The 12798-nt window shown below is 40.3% G+C and overlaps 1 protein-coding gene across 1 annotated transcript in view; it reads left to right on the top strand.

The window, feature by feature from the left end:
* Nucleotides 1-12353, top strand: part of LOC139416239 (MAP kinase-activated protein kinase 2-like) — a 41650-nt gene extending 29297 nt beyond the window's left edge. Inside the window, exons 4-10 of the mRNA XM_071164670.1 lie at nucleotides 4963-5042; nucleotides 5146-5272; nucleotides 5431-5506; nucleotides 5619-5743; nucleotides 7282-7367; nucleotides 10557-10637; nucleotides 10880-12353. Of these exons, the coding sequence (XP_071020771.1) occupies nucleotides 4963-5042; nucleotides 5146-5272; nucleotides 5431-5506; nucleotides 5619-5743; nucleotides 7282-7367; nucleotides 10557-10637; nucleotides 10880-11023 (719 nt within the window). The 3' untranslated portion in view covers nucleotides 11024-12353. The remainder of the gene's footprint in view (nucleotides 1-4962; nucleotides 5043-5145; nucleotides 5273-5430; nucleotides 5507-5618; nucleotides 5744-7281; nucleotides 7368-10556; nucleotides 10638-10879) is intronic.
* Nucleotides 12354-12798: the final 445 nt, after the last annotated feature.

Below are 12798 nucleotides of genomic sequence, written 5' to 3'. Positions count from 1 at the left end.
AAGGCTAGCCAAAACATTTGACCCAAGTTAAACAATTTAAAGGCAATGCTACCAAATACTAATTGAGTGTATGTAAACCTCTGACCCACTGGGAATGTGATGAAAGAAATAAAAGCTGAAATAAATAATTATCTCTACTATTATTCAGGCATTTCATATTCTAAAAATAAAGTGGTGATCCTAATTGACCTAAAACAGGGAATTTTTACTGGGATTAAATGTCAGGAATTGTGAAAAACTGAGTTTAAACGTATTTGGTTAAGGTGTATGTAAACTTCCGACTTCAACTGTAGCCCAACTCAAATTACGTAAATAACTCTACATTAAGAATATAGGAGTACCTATTTCTTTGTTAACCACTCAACACAGAATAGCTGCATGAGTGCACTCCCTCATTGTATTCATCTATGTGTTCTAGGCAAATATCTGCTACATGAACTACTGTTGCCCACAGCCATATGGCATAGGCAGATCAGGGCCTAACATAAGGACAACTCAGGAGTATGCTATTCTGTTAATCAGAAATATACAATTTTTTTCATATCATGTTTCTTTAGACCTGTCTAAAATAAAGAACGGATTGATTGTGATTGTGTAGGCTATATTACATGGCTTTATTAGACTTTTTAAAAGGTAGATGTTCCAAAGGTCTTAATCAGTGGCTTGTAGGCTATGCATGGAAGCCAGTAGATGCTAAATGTATATGTTAATTAACGGTCAGTTACCGTGAGACGAGCAGTTATTTGCTTGACAATCACCGGCTGCCAAAATTTCATGACCCCCACTGCCCTAGTAATAAAAAATATTTTCTCTAATTTCTCACCATATGAATAATGTATCCCTTCTAGAGGTCGACCGATTAACTAGGGCTGATTTTCAAGTTTTCTTAACAATCGGTAATCTGCCTTTTTGGACGCTGATTAAATTGCAATCCATGCAGGCTGACCACCTGTTTTGCGAGTGCAGCATCAAAAGGACCTTGTGGCTACAAGGAGCCAAGGTAAGTTGCTAGCTAGCATTAAACTTAACTATATAAAAAAACTATCAATCTTCACATAATCACAAGTTAACTACACATGGTTGATGTAATTACTAGGTGAACTATCTTGTCCTGTGTTGCATATAATCACTGCGGTGCCTGTTAATTTATCATCGAGTCACAGCCTAGTTCAACTTCGCTCAACGGGTGCTGATTTTACAAAAGAGCATCCGTGAAAAAAGCACAATCGTTGCACTAATGTACCTAACGATCAACATCAATACCTTTTCTTAAAATCAATACACATAAATATATTATTTTAAACCTGCTTATTTAGTTAAAAGATTCATGTTAGCAGGCAATATTAACTTGTGAAATTGTGAAATTGTGTCACTTCTCTTGTGTTCAGTGCAAGCAGAGTCAGGATATATGCAGCAGCTTGGCTCGTTGCGAACTGTGTGAAGACCATTTCTTCCCAACAAAGACCGTAATTCATTTGCCAGAATTTTACGTACTTATGACATACATTGCACAACCTTCAATGTTAACAGCAATATTTAGATTTACGGTTGCCACCCGTTCGATAAAATACAAAACGCTTCGGTAATACACTGAAAGAAAAAATACATTTTGTTTTTTAAATGGTAGTTTCCGGATTTGACCATATTAATGACCAAAGGCTCGTTTTTCTGTGTGTTTTAGTATATTATAATTAAGTCTATGATTTGATAGAGCAGTCTGCTTGAACGGTGGTAGGCAGCAGCAGGCTCGTAAGCATTCATTCAAACAGCACTTTACTGCGTTTGCCAGCAGCTCTTAGCAATGCTTGAAGCACAGCGCTGTTTATGACTTCAAGCCTATCAACTCCCGAGAATAGGCTGGCAATACTAAAGTGCCTATAAGATCCAATAGTCAAAGGTATATGAAATACAAATGGTATAGAGAGAAATAGTTGACACGTCATAATTCCTATAGTAACTTGCAGCTGAACTTGAAAGGGGTTCCTTCGTTATTTTACCATTCATCCCTTCTGTGGGGAATGTCTTGATTTACTTCAATTACAGTCTGTGTTTCGTGTAGGCTTAAACCACCTCAGCATGTTGATGCTCGTGTAAATCTCGCAAATATAAGGTAACGTTTGTCAACATATTTTCATAAACTCCACTCTACAAAAAAAATATATCTTTGCTTATATTTAGCCAATATTGATCAGAGTTACCTTGTCCTATGGATATCTACACAGTTATCAAATTGGCAAGGTGGTGTAAGCCTACAAGAAACACAGACCTTATTTGAAGTGAATCTAAAAATATCCTAAGGAATAAATGAATGAAGGAACTGCTTTTCAGATTTTGCTGGAAGGTGTCATGGGAATTATGAGTCACAATTTTAGTCAATTCTTCTTCTTTTTATTATTATTATTAAAATAGGATTTCGTGCATATAGAAATTAGTTTTTGTTTTCAACATTCATCCACAGGTAACTTAAACTATAGTTTTATTATTCAAACAGTTGAGAGTATTTGTATCTCCTAAGCAGACTCTTCAGTATCCTTGTCACTGCAGAGAGCTGTGTGTGTGTGTACGATTATATTCATTTTACAGGCGGCAGAGAAAAGCAGAGCACCAGTGTGGGACTTTTACATTGAATTGGCACCAGGGAAAGCAATGTGTCTTATTTGTGAGAAAGATGTAGGTCAAAGAATACCACCAAACTGGAATCACCTTAAGAACACTCATCCAAATGCTCATAAGGAAGCAGTGATGAAAAAAGCAAATACAAATTCTTCACAAGGAAAAGGTGATAGACACATCGCAGGCTACAATATTACAACTTTTTAATAAACAAACAAAATGGCAAGATAAAAGACAAAAGACCCAAGGGCCAAGAAGATGGATGAAGCCATTTTTGAGATGATGTTGGTTTTCAGTGGCTGATTACTCTTGCTGAACCCTGGCACAGGATCAAAGATGAAAGATTTTACCTCCACAGGAATGCTAGATAAAACGCATGAAAGAGTTGCGAAGAATCTGGTGGCACCAGTGAATGCTCCACACATGGCATTCACAACTGACTGCTGGTCAGGCACTACAGAATCCCTGATGAGCCTTACTGGACATTTCATTGACAATGTCTGGACAAGAAAGCAGGTTGTGCTGAATGTCAAGACTACGATTGGACCACACACAGGAAACTACATCAGAGATGTTTTTGACCATGTTGTAATACTGTGAAATCCACACAGAACGTGTAGTGCTGGTCCTCAGGGACAGTGGGGCAAACATGGTGAAAGGTATGAGACTGGCAGAGCTTTCAGCTGCAGTGCACACTCCCTACAGCTTGTAATCAATGATGGCCTATCCAGTCAGAGCTGTACTAGACATTATTGCCATGTTGAAGAGCTGTGCAACTCACTTTGACCACTCTGTACTGGCCAAACAGAGGCTGAGGGTCATTCAGGAAGCGCTTGGCCTTCCCAAACACAGCATCATCCAAGAAGTTCAAACTCGCTGGAACTCAACACTACACATGTTGCAGAGGATGTTTGAACAGAGGCGTGCACTGAATGTGTATGCAGGTGAATACGGACACATCAGCAGTTTGTCTGCTGCACAGTGGGACATTGTCTCTAACCTAATTAAGACTCTGGCACCTATGGAGGAGGTGACACTGGAGATGTGCCTCTCCAACTCTACAGCCGCATGCAGCCGCAGCCGCATGCACAGCCAGAAGAGGACTGGCCACCCCACAGCCTCGTTCCTCTAGGTTTCTTCCTAGGTTTTGGCCTTTCTAGGGAGTTTTTCCTAGCCACCTTCTACACCTGCATTGCTTGCTGTTTGGGGTTTTAGGCTGGGTTTCTGTACAGCACTTTGAGATATCAGCTGATGTACGAAGGGCTATATAAATAAATTTGATTTGATCATCCCCGGTGTGTTGGTGCTGAAGCTGCAGCAGGAGGGTTCTTTTACTCAAGGCATCAACTTTACGGAAGACCATGTTGGACAGTCTGACAAGGTGGTTCTCCAAGGCCGAGCAGACCAAGTGCCTGGTGCTGGCAACTGTCCTGGATCCACGTTACTAGAGCTTCGCCTTCACCTCAGGGACAGCATGAGAGAAAGCAAAAGAGTGGCTGAAGAACAAATCTGACCTTCTAAGAAACCAAATCCCAGAGCCACAGCAGAAGGGACTAGTGAAGAGGAGGACCCAGATCCAGGTGCTAAGAGTCCGTCTGGTGGACAGCCTCTACACTAGAGTCGTTGGAAGTCAATAGGACAGTCCAGTGAAGTTTTGAAATGGAGTTGGAGCGTTACCTCACAGAGCCTGTCATTGACAGAAAGAGTGGCTTGCCTTTGGAGTGGTGGAAGCAGAATGAGTACAGACTTCAATCACTCGCTCCACTGGTAAAGAAGTTTCTCTGTCCCCCACCTTCTTCGGTCCCAAGCGAGAGAGTGTTCAGTGAGGTGGGGATAATTTTATGATAAGCAGAGGAGCAGACTGACAGTGGAGCATGCAGACAAGCTCTGCTTTCTGCACTACAACCTAAAACTTAACTGGGAATATTGAAGACTCATGTTAAAAGGAACCACCAGTTTTCATATGTTCTCATGTTCTGAGCAAGGAACTTAAACATTAGATTTTTTACAAGGCACATATTGCACTTTTACTTTCTTCTCCAACATGGTGTTTTTGCATTATTTAAACCAAATTGAACATGTTTCATTATTTATTTGAGACTAAATTAATTTTATTTATGTATTATATTAAGTTAAAATAAAGTTTTCTTTGTTCATTCAGTATTTTTGTAATTGTCACGTATGTATGTATGTAAAATCGTCCGGGTTAACCGGTTTTGGCTTATTTCGGTCCTCCAATTTGTATCGGTGTTTAAAAATCAGTCGGCCGACCTCTAATCCCTTCAACTCTGTTCACTCTCTCAGTTATGCTTCTAACTCGGTCTTTCTCTTTTCTCCCACCCCGTCTAGAGGCCTCTGACATCATGAAGAGTATAGGAGAAGCTATCCAGTACCTGCATGCCATTGACATCGCTCATAGAGACATTAAGGTAAAGTCTCTGGTGATTCAATGAACAGAATTACACTAAACATCTCTTATTTTGAGTACATGTTCAGTCCAATAAATAATTATGCTATTTTCTCGTCCGTCAGCCAGAGAATCTGTTGTACACTTCCAAAAAACCAGATGCACTCCTCAAACTAACCGATTTTGGGTTTGCCAAAGAAATCACCACACTCAACTCCCTGGCAACGCCATGCTACACCCCCTATTATGTTGGTAAGGGCACGCAACTCAGTCTTACTGACTGGTTTAATAGTACAGCCTACCCTGTTAGTATAATTATTAGTGAATATTTCAGTGGCATTGATTATTAAGTTCATAAAATATAAGGCTTCAATGTATTTTGAGTCTGTATTTCCTCTCCTTGATCTCAGCCCCTGAGGTTCTTGGTCCAGAGAAGTACGACAAATCCTGTGATATGTGGTCTCTGGGTGTTATCATGTATATCCTGTAAGTGATACAAAATAGCTTGACAGCATGAATCAATTCCCAATAACTGCGCTGTACAAGATGTACGATCTTACGTGGTTCTTATATATTCTCCTCTCCTCCTACCACCTAGGCTGTGTGGATATCCTCCCTTCTACTCTAACCACGGCCTGGCCATCTCCCCTGGGATGAAAAAGCGCATCAGGAACGGACAGTACGAGTTCCCCAACCCAGAGTGGTCTGACGTGTCAGAGGACGGTAAGAGAGAGAGAAGACAGATATTTACAGTTGAAGTCGGAAGTCTACATGAACCTTAGCCAAATACATTTAAACTCCGTTTTTCACAATTCCTGACATTTATTCCTAGTAAAAATTCCCTGTCTTTGGTCAGATCACCACTTTATTTTAAGAATGTGAAATGTCAGAATAATAGAAGGAAATTGATTTATTTCAGCTTTTATTTCTTTCATCACATTCCCAGTGGGTCAGAAGTTTACATACACTCAATTAGTATTTGGTAGCATTGCCTTTAAATTGTTTAACTTGGGTCAAACGTTTTGGCTAGCCTTCCACAGGCTTCCCACAATAAGTTGGGTGAATTTTGGCCCATTCCTGCTGACAGTCAGGTTTGTAGGCCTCCTTGCTCGCACATGCTTTTTCAGTTCAACCCACACATTTTCTATAGGATTGAGGTCAGATCTTTGTGATGGCCACTCCAATACCTTGACTTTGTTGTTCTTAAGCCATTTTTCCAAAACTTTGGAAGTGTGCTTGGGGTCATTGTCCATTTGGAAGACCCATTTGTGACCAAGCTTTAACTTCCTGACGGATGTCTTGAGATATTGCTTCAATATATCCACATAATTTTCCTACCTCATGATGCCACCTATTTTGTGAAGTGCACCAGTCCCTACTGCAGCAGAGCACCCCCTCAACATGATGCTGCCACCCTAGTGCTTCACGGTTGGGATGGCGTTCTTCGGCTTGCAAGCCTCCCCCTTTTTCCTCCAGACTGTGGATATAGATTACTGTGGATATAGATAATTTTGTACCTGCTTCCTCCAACATCTTCTCAAGGTCCTTTGCTGATGTTCTAGGATTGATTTGCACTTTTCGCACCAAAGTACATTCATCTCTAGGAGACAGAACGTGTCTCCATCCTGAGCGGTATGACGGCTGCGTGGTCCCATGGTGTTTATACTTGCGTACTATTGTTTGTACAGATGAACGTGATAACTTCAGGCATTTGGAAATTGCTCCCAAGGATGAACCAGACTTGTGGAGGTCTCCAATTTTTTTCTGAGGTCTTGGCTAATTTCTTTTGATTTTCCCATGATGTCAAGCAAAGAGTTTGAAGGTAGGGCTTGAAATACATCCACAGGTACACCTCCAATTGACTCAAATGATGTCAGTTAGCCTATCAGAAGCTTCTGAAGCCATGACATCATTTTCTGGAATTTTCCAAGCTGTATAAAGGCACAGTCAACTTAGTGTGTATGAACTTCTGACCCACTGGAATTGTGATACAGTGAATTATAAGTGATATAATCTGTCTGTAAACAATTGTTGGAAAAATTACTTGTCATGCACAAAGTAGATGTCCTAACCGACTTGCCAAAACTATTGTTTAACAAGAAATTTGTGGAGTGGTTGAAAAACTAGTTTTAATGACTCCAACCTAAGTGTATGTAATTATCTGACTTCAACTGTATATTGGCTGGGTTCAAAATGAATATCTTGACTTTGATGGTAATTACCTGAATTGCTTAACTAACTGTTTTCCTGTCTCTCTCCAGCCAAACATTTGATCCGTCACTTACTGAAGACTGAGCCCACCCAGAGGATGAGCATCACAGAGTTCATGAACCACCCCTGGATCAATGTAATCACAGCACCCTTCTGTTATCCCTATAGTCCAGGCAGTTGGACCATGATGCAGTCGTTGTCAATTGTTATGAAGATGCATACTGATTATTCACTAGCAACTTTCAATGCAACTAGACCACAAGAAGACAACAGAAGAGTGCAATAAATGGTTGTTTTTTTCTGAATGGAATTTCTTAATTCTCAAAAGTTATCATATTACATTTTTATTTAACCTTAATTTATCTAGGTTAGTCTCATTGAGTTAAACATATATTTTTCAGAGGGGCCTGGTCCAACCAAGACAGCAGCAGAGGGAAACAATTATTCCTTACCATTTGGTTTACACCACATTTAAAATTGTTGGTGACTTTTATTATTCCCTTTCAAAATCTTCACCTTTTTGTTGACATACAGCCTGAAATGAAAACGCATGAAGTCAGACCTTTTCCGGCTTTTACACAGTAACCCACAATATCGAGGTGGGGGGGAAAATCTAGAAAATGTATTGACCTGAATACAGTAAAATACCCTGTTTGGATACGTGAACACCCCCCTGAGTAAATACTTGGAACCACCTTTTGCTTGAATTACAGCCACGAGTCTCTTTTTGAATATGCCTCTATTTACTTTGTACACGTAGGCTGTGCAATATTTGCCCATTCTTCCTTGTAGAGTTGTTCAAACTCACACAAATTGCATGGTGACCGTTCACGGACTACACTCTTGGAGTCATTCCACAGAGTTTCAATGGGATTTAGGTCGGTGCTCTGTCTAGGCCACTCAAGGATATTCACCTTCTTGTTCTTCAGCCACTGTACTGTTACTTTGGCAGTGTGCTTTAGGCCATTTGTCATGTTGAAATGTGATCCATCTTCCCATATTCAATTTCTTGGCGGAGGGCTGCAGGTCTTCCTCAAGAATCTGTCGGTATTTTGTGCTGTCGATTTTCCCTTCTATTCTGACAAGTGCTCCAGTCCCTGCTGAAGAGAAACACCCCATCGACAGGATGTTGCCACCGCCAAGCTTTACTCTAGGCATGGGGTTCTTTGGGTGGAAAGATGTTGGGTTTTGACCTCAGCACCTCTTGCCACTTGGCCTCAGAATCTACAATGTGCTTTTTGGCAAAGCTCAAACAAGACTTGATGTGGCTTTTTTTGAGGAGTTTTTTTTTCTTGCCACCCTCCCATAGAGGCCAGATTTGTGGAGCGCTTGTGATATTGTGGTCATATGCACGCACACGTTGACCAGTCTTTGCTGTAAAGACCTGAAGCTCCTTCAAAGTCGCCATTGGCTTCTTGGTAGCCTCTGATCAGTCTCCTCCTTGCCCGATCATTCAGTTTGGAGGGTCAGCCTGAACTATGTAGGGTCTGGGTGGTGCCATACGCCTTCCACTTCTTACTAATGGTCTTAACTGTGCTCCGAGGGATAGACAAAGCCTTTGACTTTTTTTATATCAATCCCGACTTTCCACAATTTTATCTCGAAGATAATTTGAAAGTACCTTTCCGCCCATAGTGGATTCTTTGCTTTGAATTGTACTACTAAGCAGTGGAGTCCTCTATGAACAACTCCTTTTATTCTGAACTAATCAATGTCACTACAATTGACCACAGAAGCCAATTAGCTTGATTTGTGATCTGGTTATACCTGAAGTTTGCAATTGCAATTCTATGGGGGTGGTGTTCACTTATCCAAATAGAGTATTTGACTGTTTTACTTGTGATTAATTTTCAGAGTAAAAAATACATAAATCACTTGGATTTTGTGGGTTACTGTGTGTAAATAAAGGTGGAAAAAGTCACATTTTGTGTTTTAAATTTCAGGCTGTAAGGCAAAAAAAGGTGAACATTTTGAAAGGGGGTGGTGACTTTCTATACCCACTGTTAGCAGTTGATCTTATTCTTCAATAACACAGCCCCCAAAGCAAATCAGGGGGAGAAAATCATAGATGTTATGCTGGGAAGTAGATGGTCGATGTTCATTCTTCCCTGTCCTCAATGATTCTCCACAGAACAAAGACACAAGAGGTAATTTATAACCCTTAACCCGAGCCTTTGATTGACCAATTACAATTCCTTGCCGTAAAATTGGGCCAATGGCCAAAAAATAATTTATTCTGTTATAGGCTCAATGTATGGACGATTCTGACCAATGAGATCTTGCCACATGAATCCAGAACTGAAACCCCTACACAGATTCTAACCAGATGTTGAATTGAAAATCAACTATTTCCATTGATCGTTAATTTCCTATTGACTTCTAGTCCTCTGTGTTGTGTGTATTATCCTAAAATATTCTTACACCACTGTACATTACAATTGCCAGCAGCATACCACCCTGCATACCACTGCTGGCTTGCTTCTGAAGCTAAGCAGGGTTGGTCCTGGTCAGTTCCTGGATGGGAGACCAGATGCTGCTGGAAGTGGTGTTGTAGGGCCAGTAGGAGGCACTCTTTCCTCTGGTCTAAAAAAATGCATATTTCAGATGGGACATTAAACGGGTGTCCTGACTCTCTGAGGTCATTAAAGATCCCATGGCACTTATCGTAAGAGTAGGGGTGTTAACCCCGGTGTCCTGGCTAAATTCCCAACCTGGCCCTCAAACCATCACGGTCACCTAATAATCCCCAGTTTACAATTGGCTCATTCATCCCCCTCCTCTCAACTGTAACTATTCCCCAGGTCGTAGCTGTAAATGAGAACATGTTCTCAGTCAACTTACCTGGTAAAATAACGGATAAATAAATAAAATAAAAAGAAACATACAAGCGTCATGGATGAAGTTAATCATATGTACCACCGCATGAAGTCCTAATGACAATCACATTCCTCAGTCAACTAAACTAAACTGGCCATGTGATGTCAACACGACACATTTGCTGTTGTAGCATATTATGTTGCTGCAATCACATCCTTTTCTTGCCTGGTGGTTCAGTCTGTTTGTGCTTAAGCTAACTCCTCTCTGTTTCGCTTCTTTGACATACCAAAGAAACTTGCCTCACAGTAATGGTAACTTGGCAACCATAAAACCACATACGGTATGGGACCGGGATATTCTTTTACAACATGTTTTTTTGTAATAATTGACCTCCCTAGAGTTGCTGAATACTTTTCACATTTCCAATTTGATCCTATATTCATGTTCCTTGAATGTACACAATGCTTTTTCCAAAACAAAGCGCTAACCTAAACTGGTCTCCCTACAGCAGTCTATGGAGGTCCCTCAGACCCCTCTCCACACCAGTCGCGTGCTGCAGGAGGAGCAGGACGTCTGGGAGGAGGTCAAGGTGAGCACTGGCACTGCAGTGATGTGAATGCATTCTTTCTGCATCTAACTTGGATCCACACACCTCTAGCATGCAGAGCACAAAAACAACAATATCCTACTATAGACTGTACAAAATACAATGTTTTGGTCTGCTTCTATCTACATAATTGCACATTTGCTCCTTTGGATGTTCTTGGTCCTTTACACATTATGTATAATTGTTTCTATGTGATTTGCTAATGGTGTGATTGTTGTTACTAGGAGGAAATGACAAGTGCCCTGGCAACCATGAGAGTGGACTATGAGCAAATCAAAATCAAGACCATCGAGGATTCGACCAATCCGCTGCTGATTAAGAGAAGGAAGAAAGCAAACAATGCAGCCACTAAACCACCGGGCCTGTGAAACAAAATAACTTACACCGCACATGCCCTTCCATGCGGTGAAAGAGAGCTGATAGGGCAAACAGGGATTATTTAAAGGGTGAAAGTTTGAATCTCCAGAAATATTACTTTTCCAGTTTTTTGAACTTCTTTTTTAGTTGTTTTATTCTCATCGTTTTACCCCATTTTAATGTTTTTTTTTCCCCCACCTTGCCTTCAAGATAAAGAACCATTTTGTTCATGTGCTTTTTTGTCCACATAGAGATCAGATGTTTATCGTCACGTCTCGGTGATGTACTGGGTTTTTCTGTCGTTGTTGCTGATCACTGCAAGCTGACTGCACTGTAACTAATCCAGTATCTTGACCCAGCTCTGTTCTGTGTTTTATCATTGTTGATTCCCCTCTGTATTGGCCACATGTTTTTCTAACTTTATCTGTGGGTCTTCAGATGATACTGCCATGAAAACATTGAATGCTTCTCCAGTTATACTGTGGATCAAATAATATTTTTCTGCTATGCACTGGTTAACTCTACACAATGGAGGAAGCATCACTTTTCTTTGTTTAATTGGATGTCCTTTAGTTTCTTCTTCCTTTAGTTGTCATTCATTTCATATACTTATTCACACCTCACACCAACAATATACATTTTCTATTTGTTGTGTGAGGTTTTTGTTGCCTTGAACTCTCTGATTTTGTTTTGATTGGACTTCTAAGTTGTATGACTGCAGTTGACTGTTTTCATTGTTGGTTGGGTTTGATTTCTTAGCCAACGCACCCATAGCCAAAGTTATAGTCACCATATTTTTTAGAGTGGACTGACTGTTTAGAAAGACTGTGTGCCTTGAGGACATTGGGAAAAATCCTTACTTGATATTTATGCTCACAGCCTATCTTTTCACACACATCTATCTCCCATTGAGGTAATGCATGATTGACACAAGTTCAAGGTCTGTGCTAATAAATCTCAAATTTTAATTTTTCCCAGTGTGATGACAGTGGGGGAATATTCAAGCCACTTTGGCTGTAGCAAATGTACATTGTGTTATCAAATATCCAAACCATGAGATCACAAAATCACCACATCCCACAGATGTTGTAGCCTACTTCATAATTATCCTGATTGCAATTGTTTAAATATATTTTCAGTGAATTCCCACTAATGAACTATACAACACAAGTGTCACTATTAGTTTCCACGCAGCAGCAATAATGTTTTGGGTTTCTGCTGTGTTAGGTGATGGGGAACACTGAGTGTAGGGCACCATTGTAATGCATAGTGGTATGGCAGTACACATATGACATGTAGCACTGGCTGTCTTTTGGATTAAAATTTGTATAAAATCCCTTATCCGTTCAAATGTGTTGATTGATGTGTGACTGGTGGTGTTGTGCCACAATCCCAAAGTAGCCTTGATGTCAAACTGTGGCAATGCAGGACATTATCCTGTTTGTGCAGCCCTGTACCACCATCTGCTGTCATGGAGATGGAAAGACAACCTCTTATACAGTGCCTTCAGAAAGCATTCACAATCCTTTTGCCAACACAAAATAATCATGTCAAAGTGCAAGAACAATTCTCACTTGTAAAAAAAATTAAAATATGATTAGATAAGTATTCACCCCCTCCCCTGTTTCTATTTTATAATCTCTTTTGGCAGGAATTGGAGCTGTGAGTCTTTCTGGGTGGGTCTCTAAGAGGTTTCCAACATTTGCACATTTTTATTTTTTTTTATTCTTCAATCATTGTCAAGTTAGTTGTTGATCAGTGCTTGACTATCATTTTCGGCCATTCG

This window comes from Oncorhynchus clarkii, chromosome 9 (genome assembly GCF_045791955.1).
Source record: "Oncorhynchus clarkii lewisi isolate Uvic-CL-2024 chromosome 9, UVic_Ocla_1.0, whole genome shotgun sequence".
Lineage (NCBI taxonomy): Eukaryota > Metazoa > Chordata > Actinopteri > Salmoniformes > Salmonidae > Oncorhynchus > Oncorhynchus clarkii.
The sequence above is the reverse complement of the archived record's forward strand: the minus strand, read 5'-3'. Positions and strand labels throughout refer to the sequence as shown.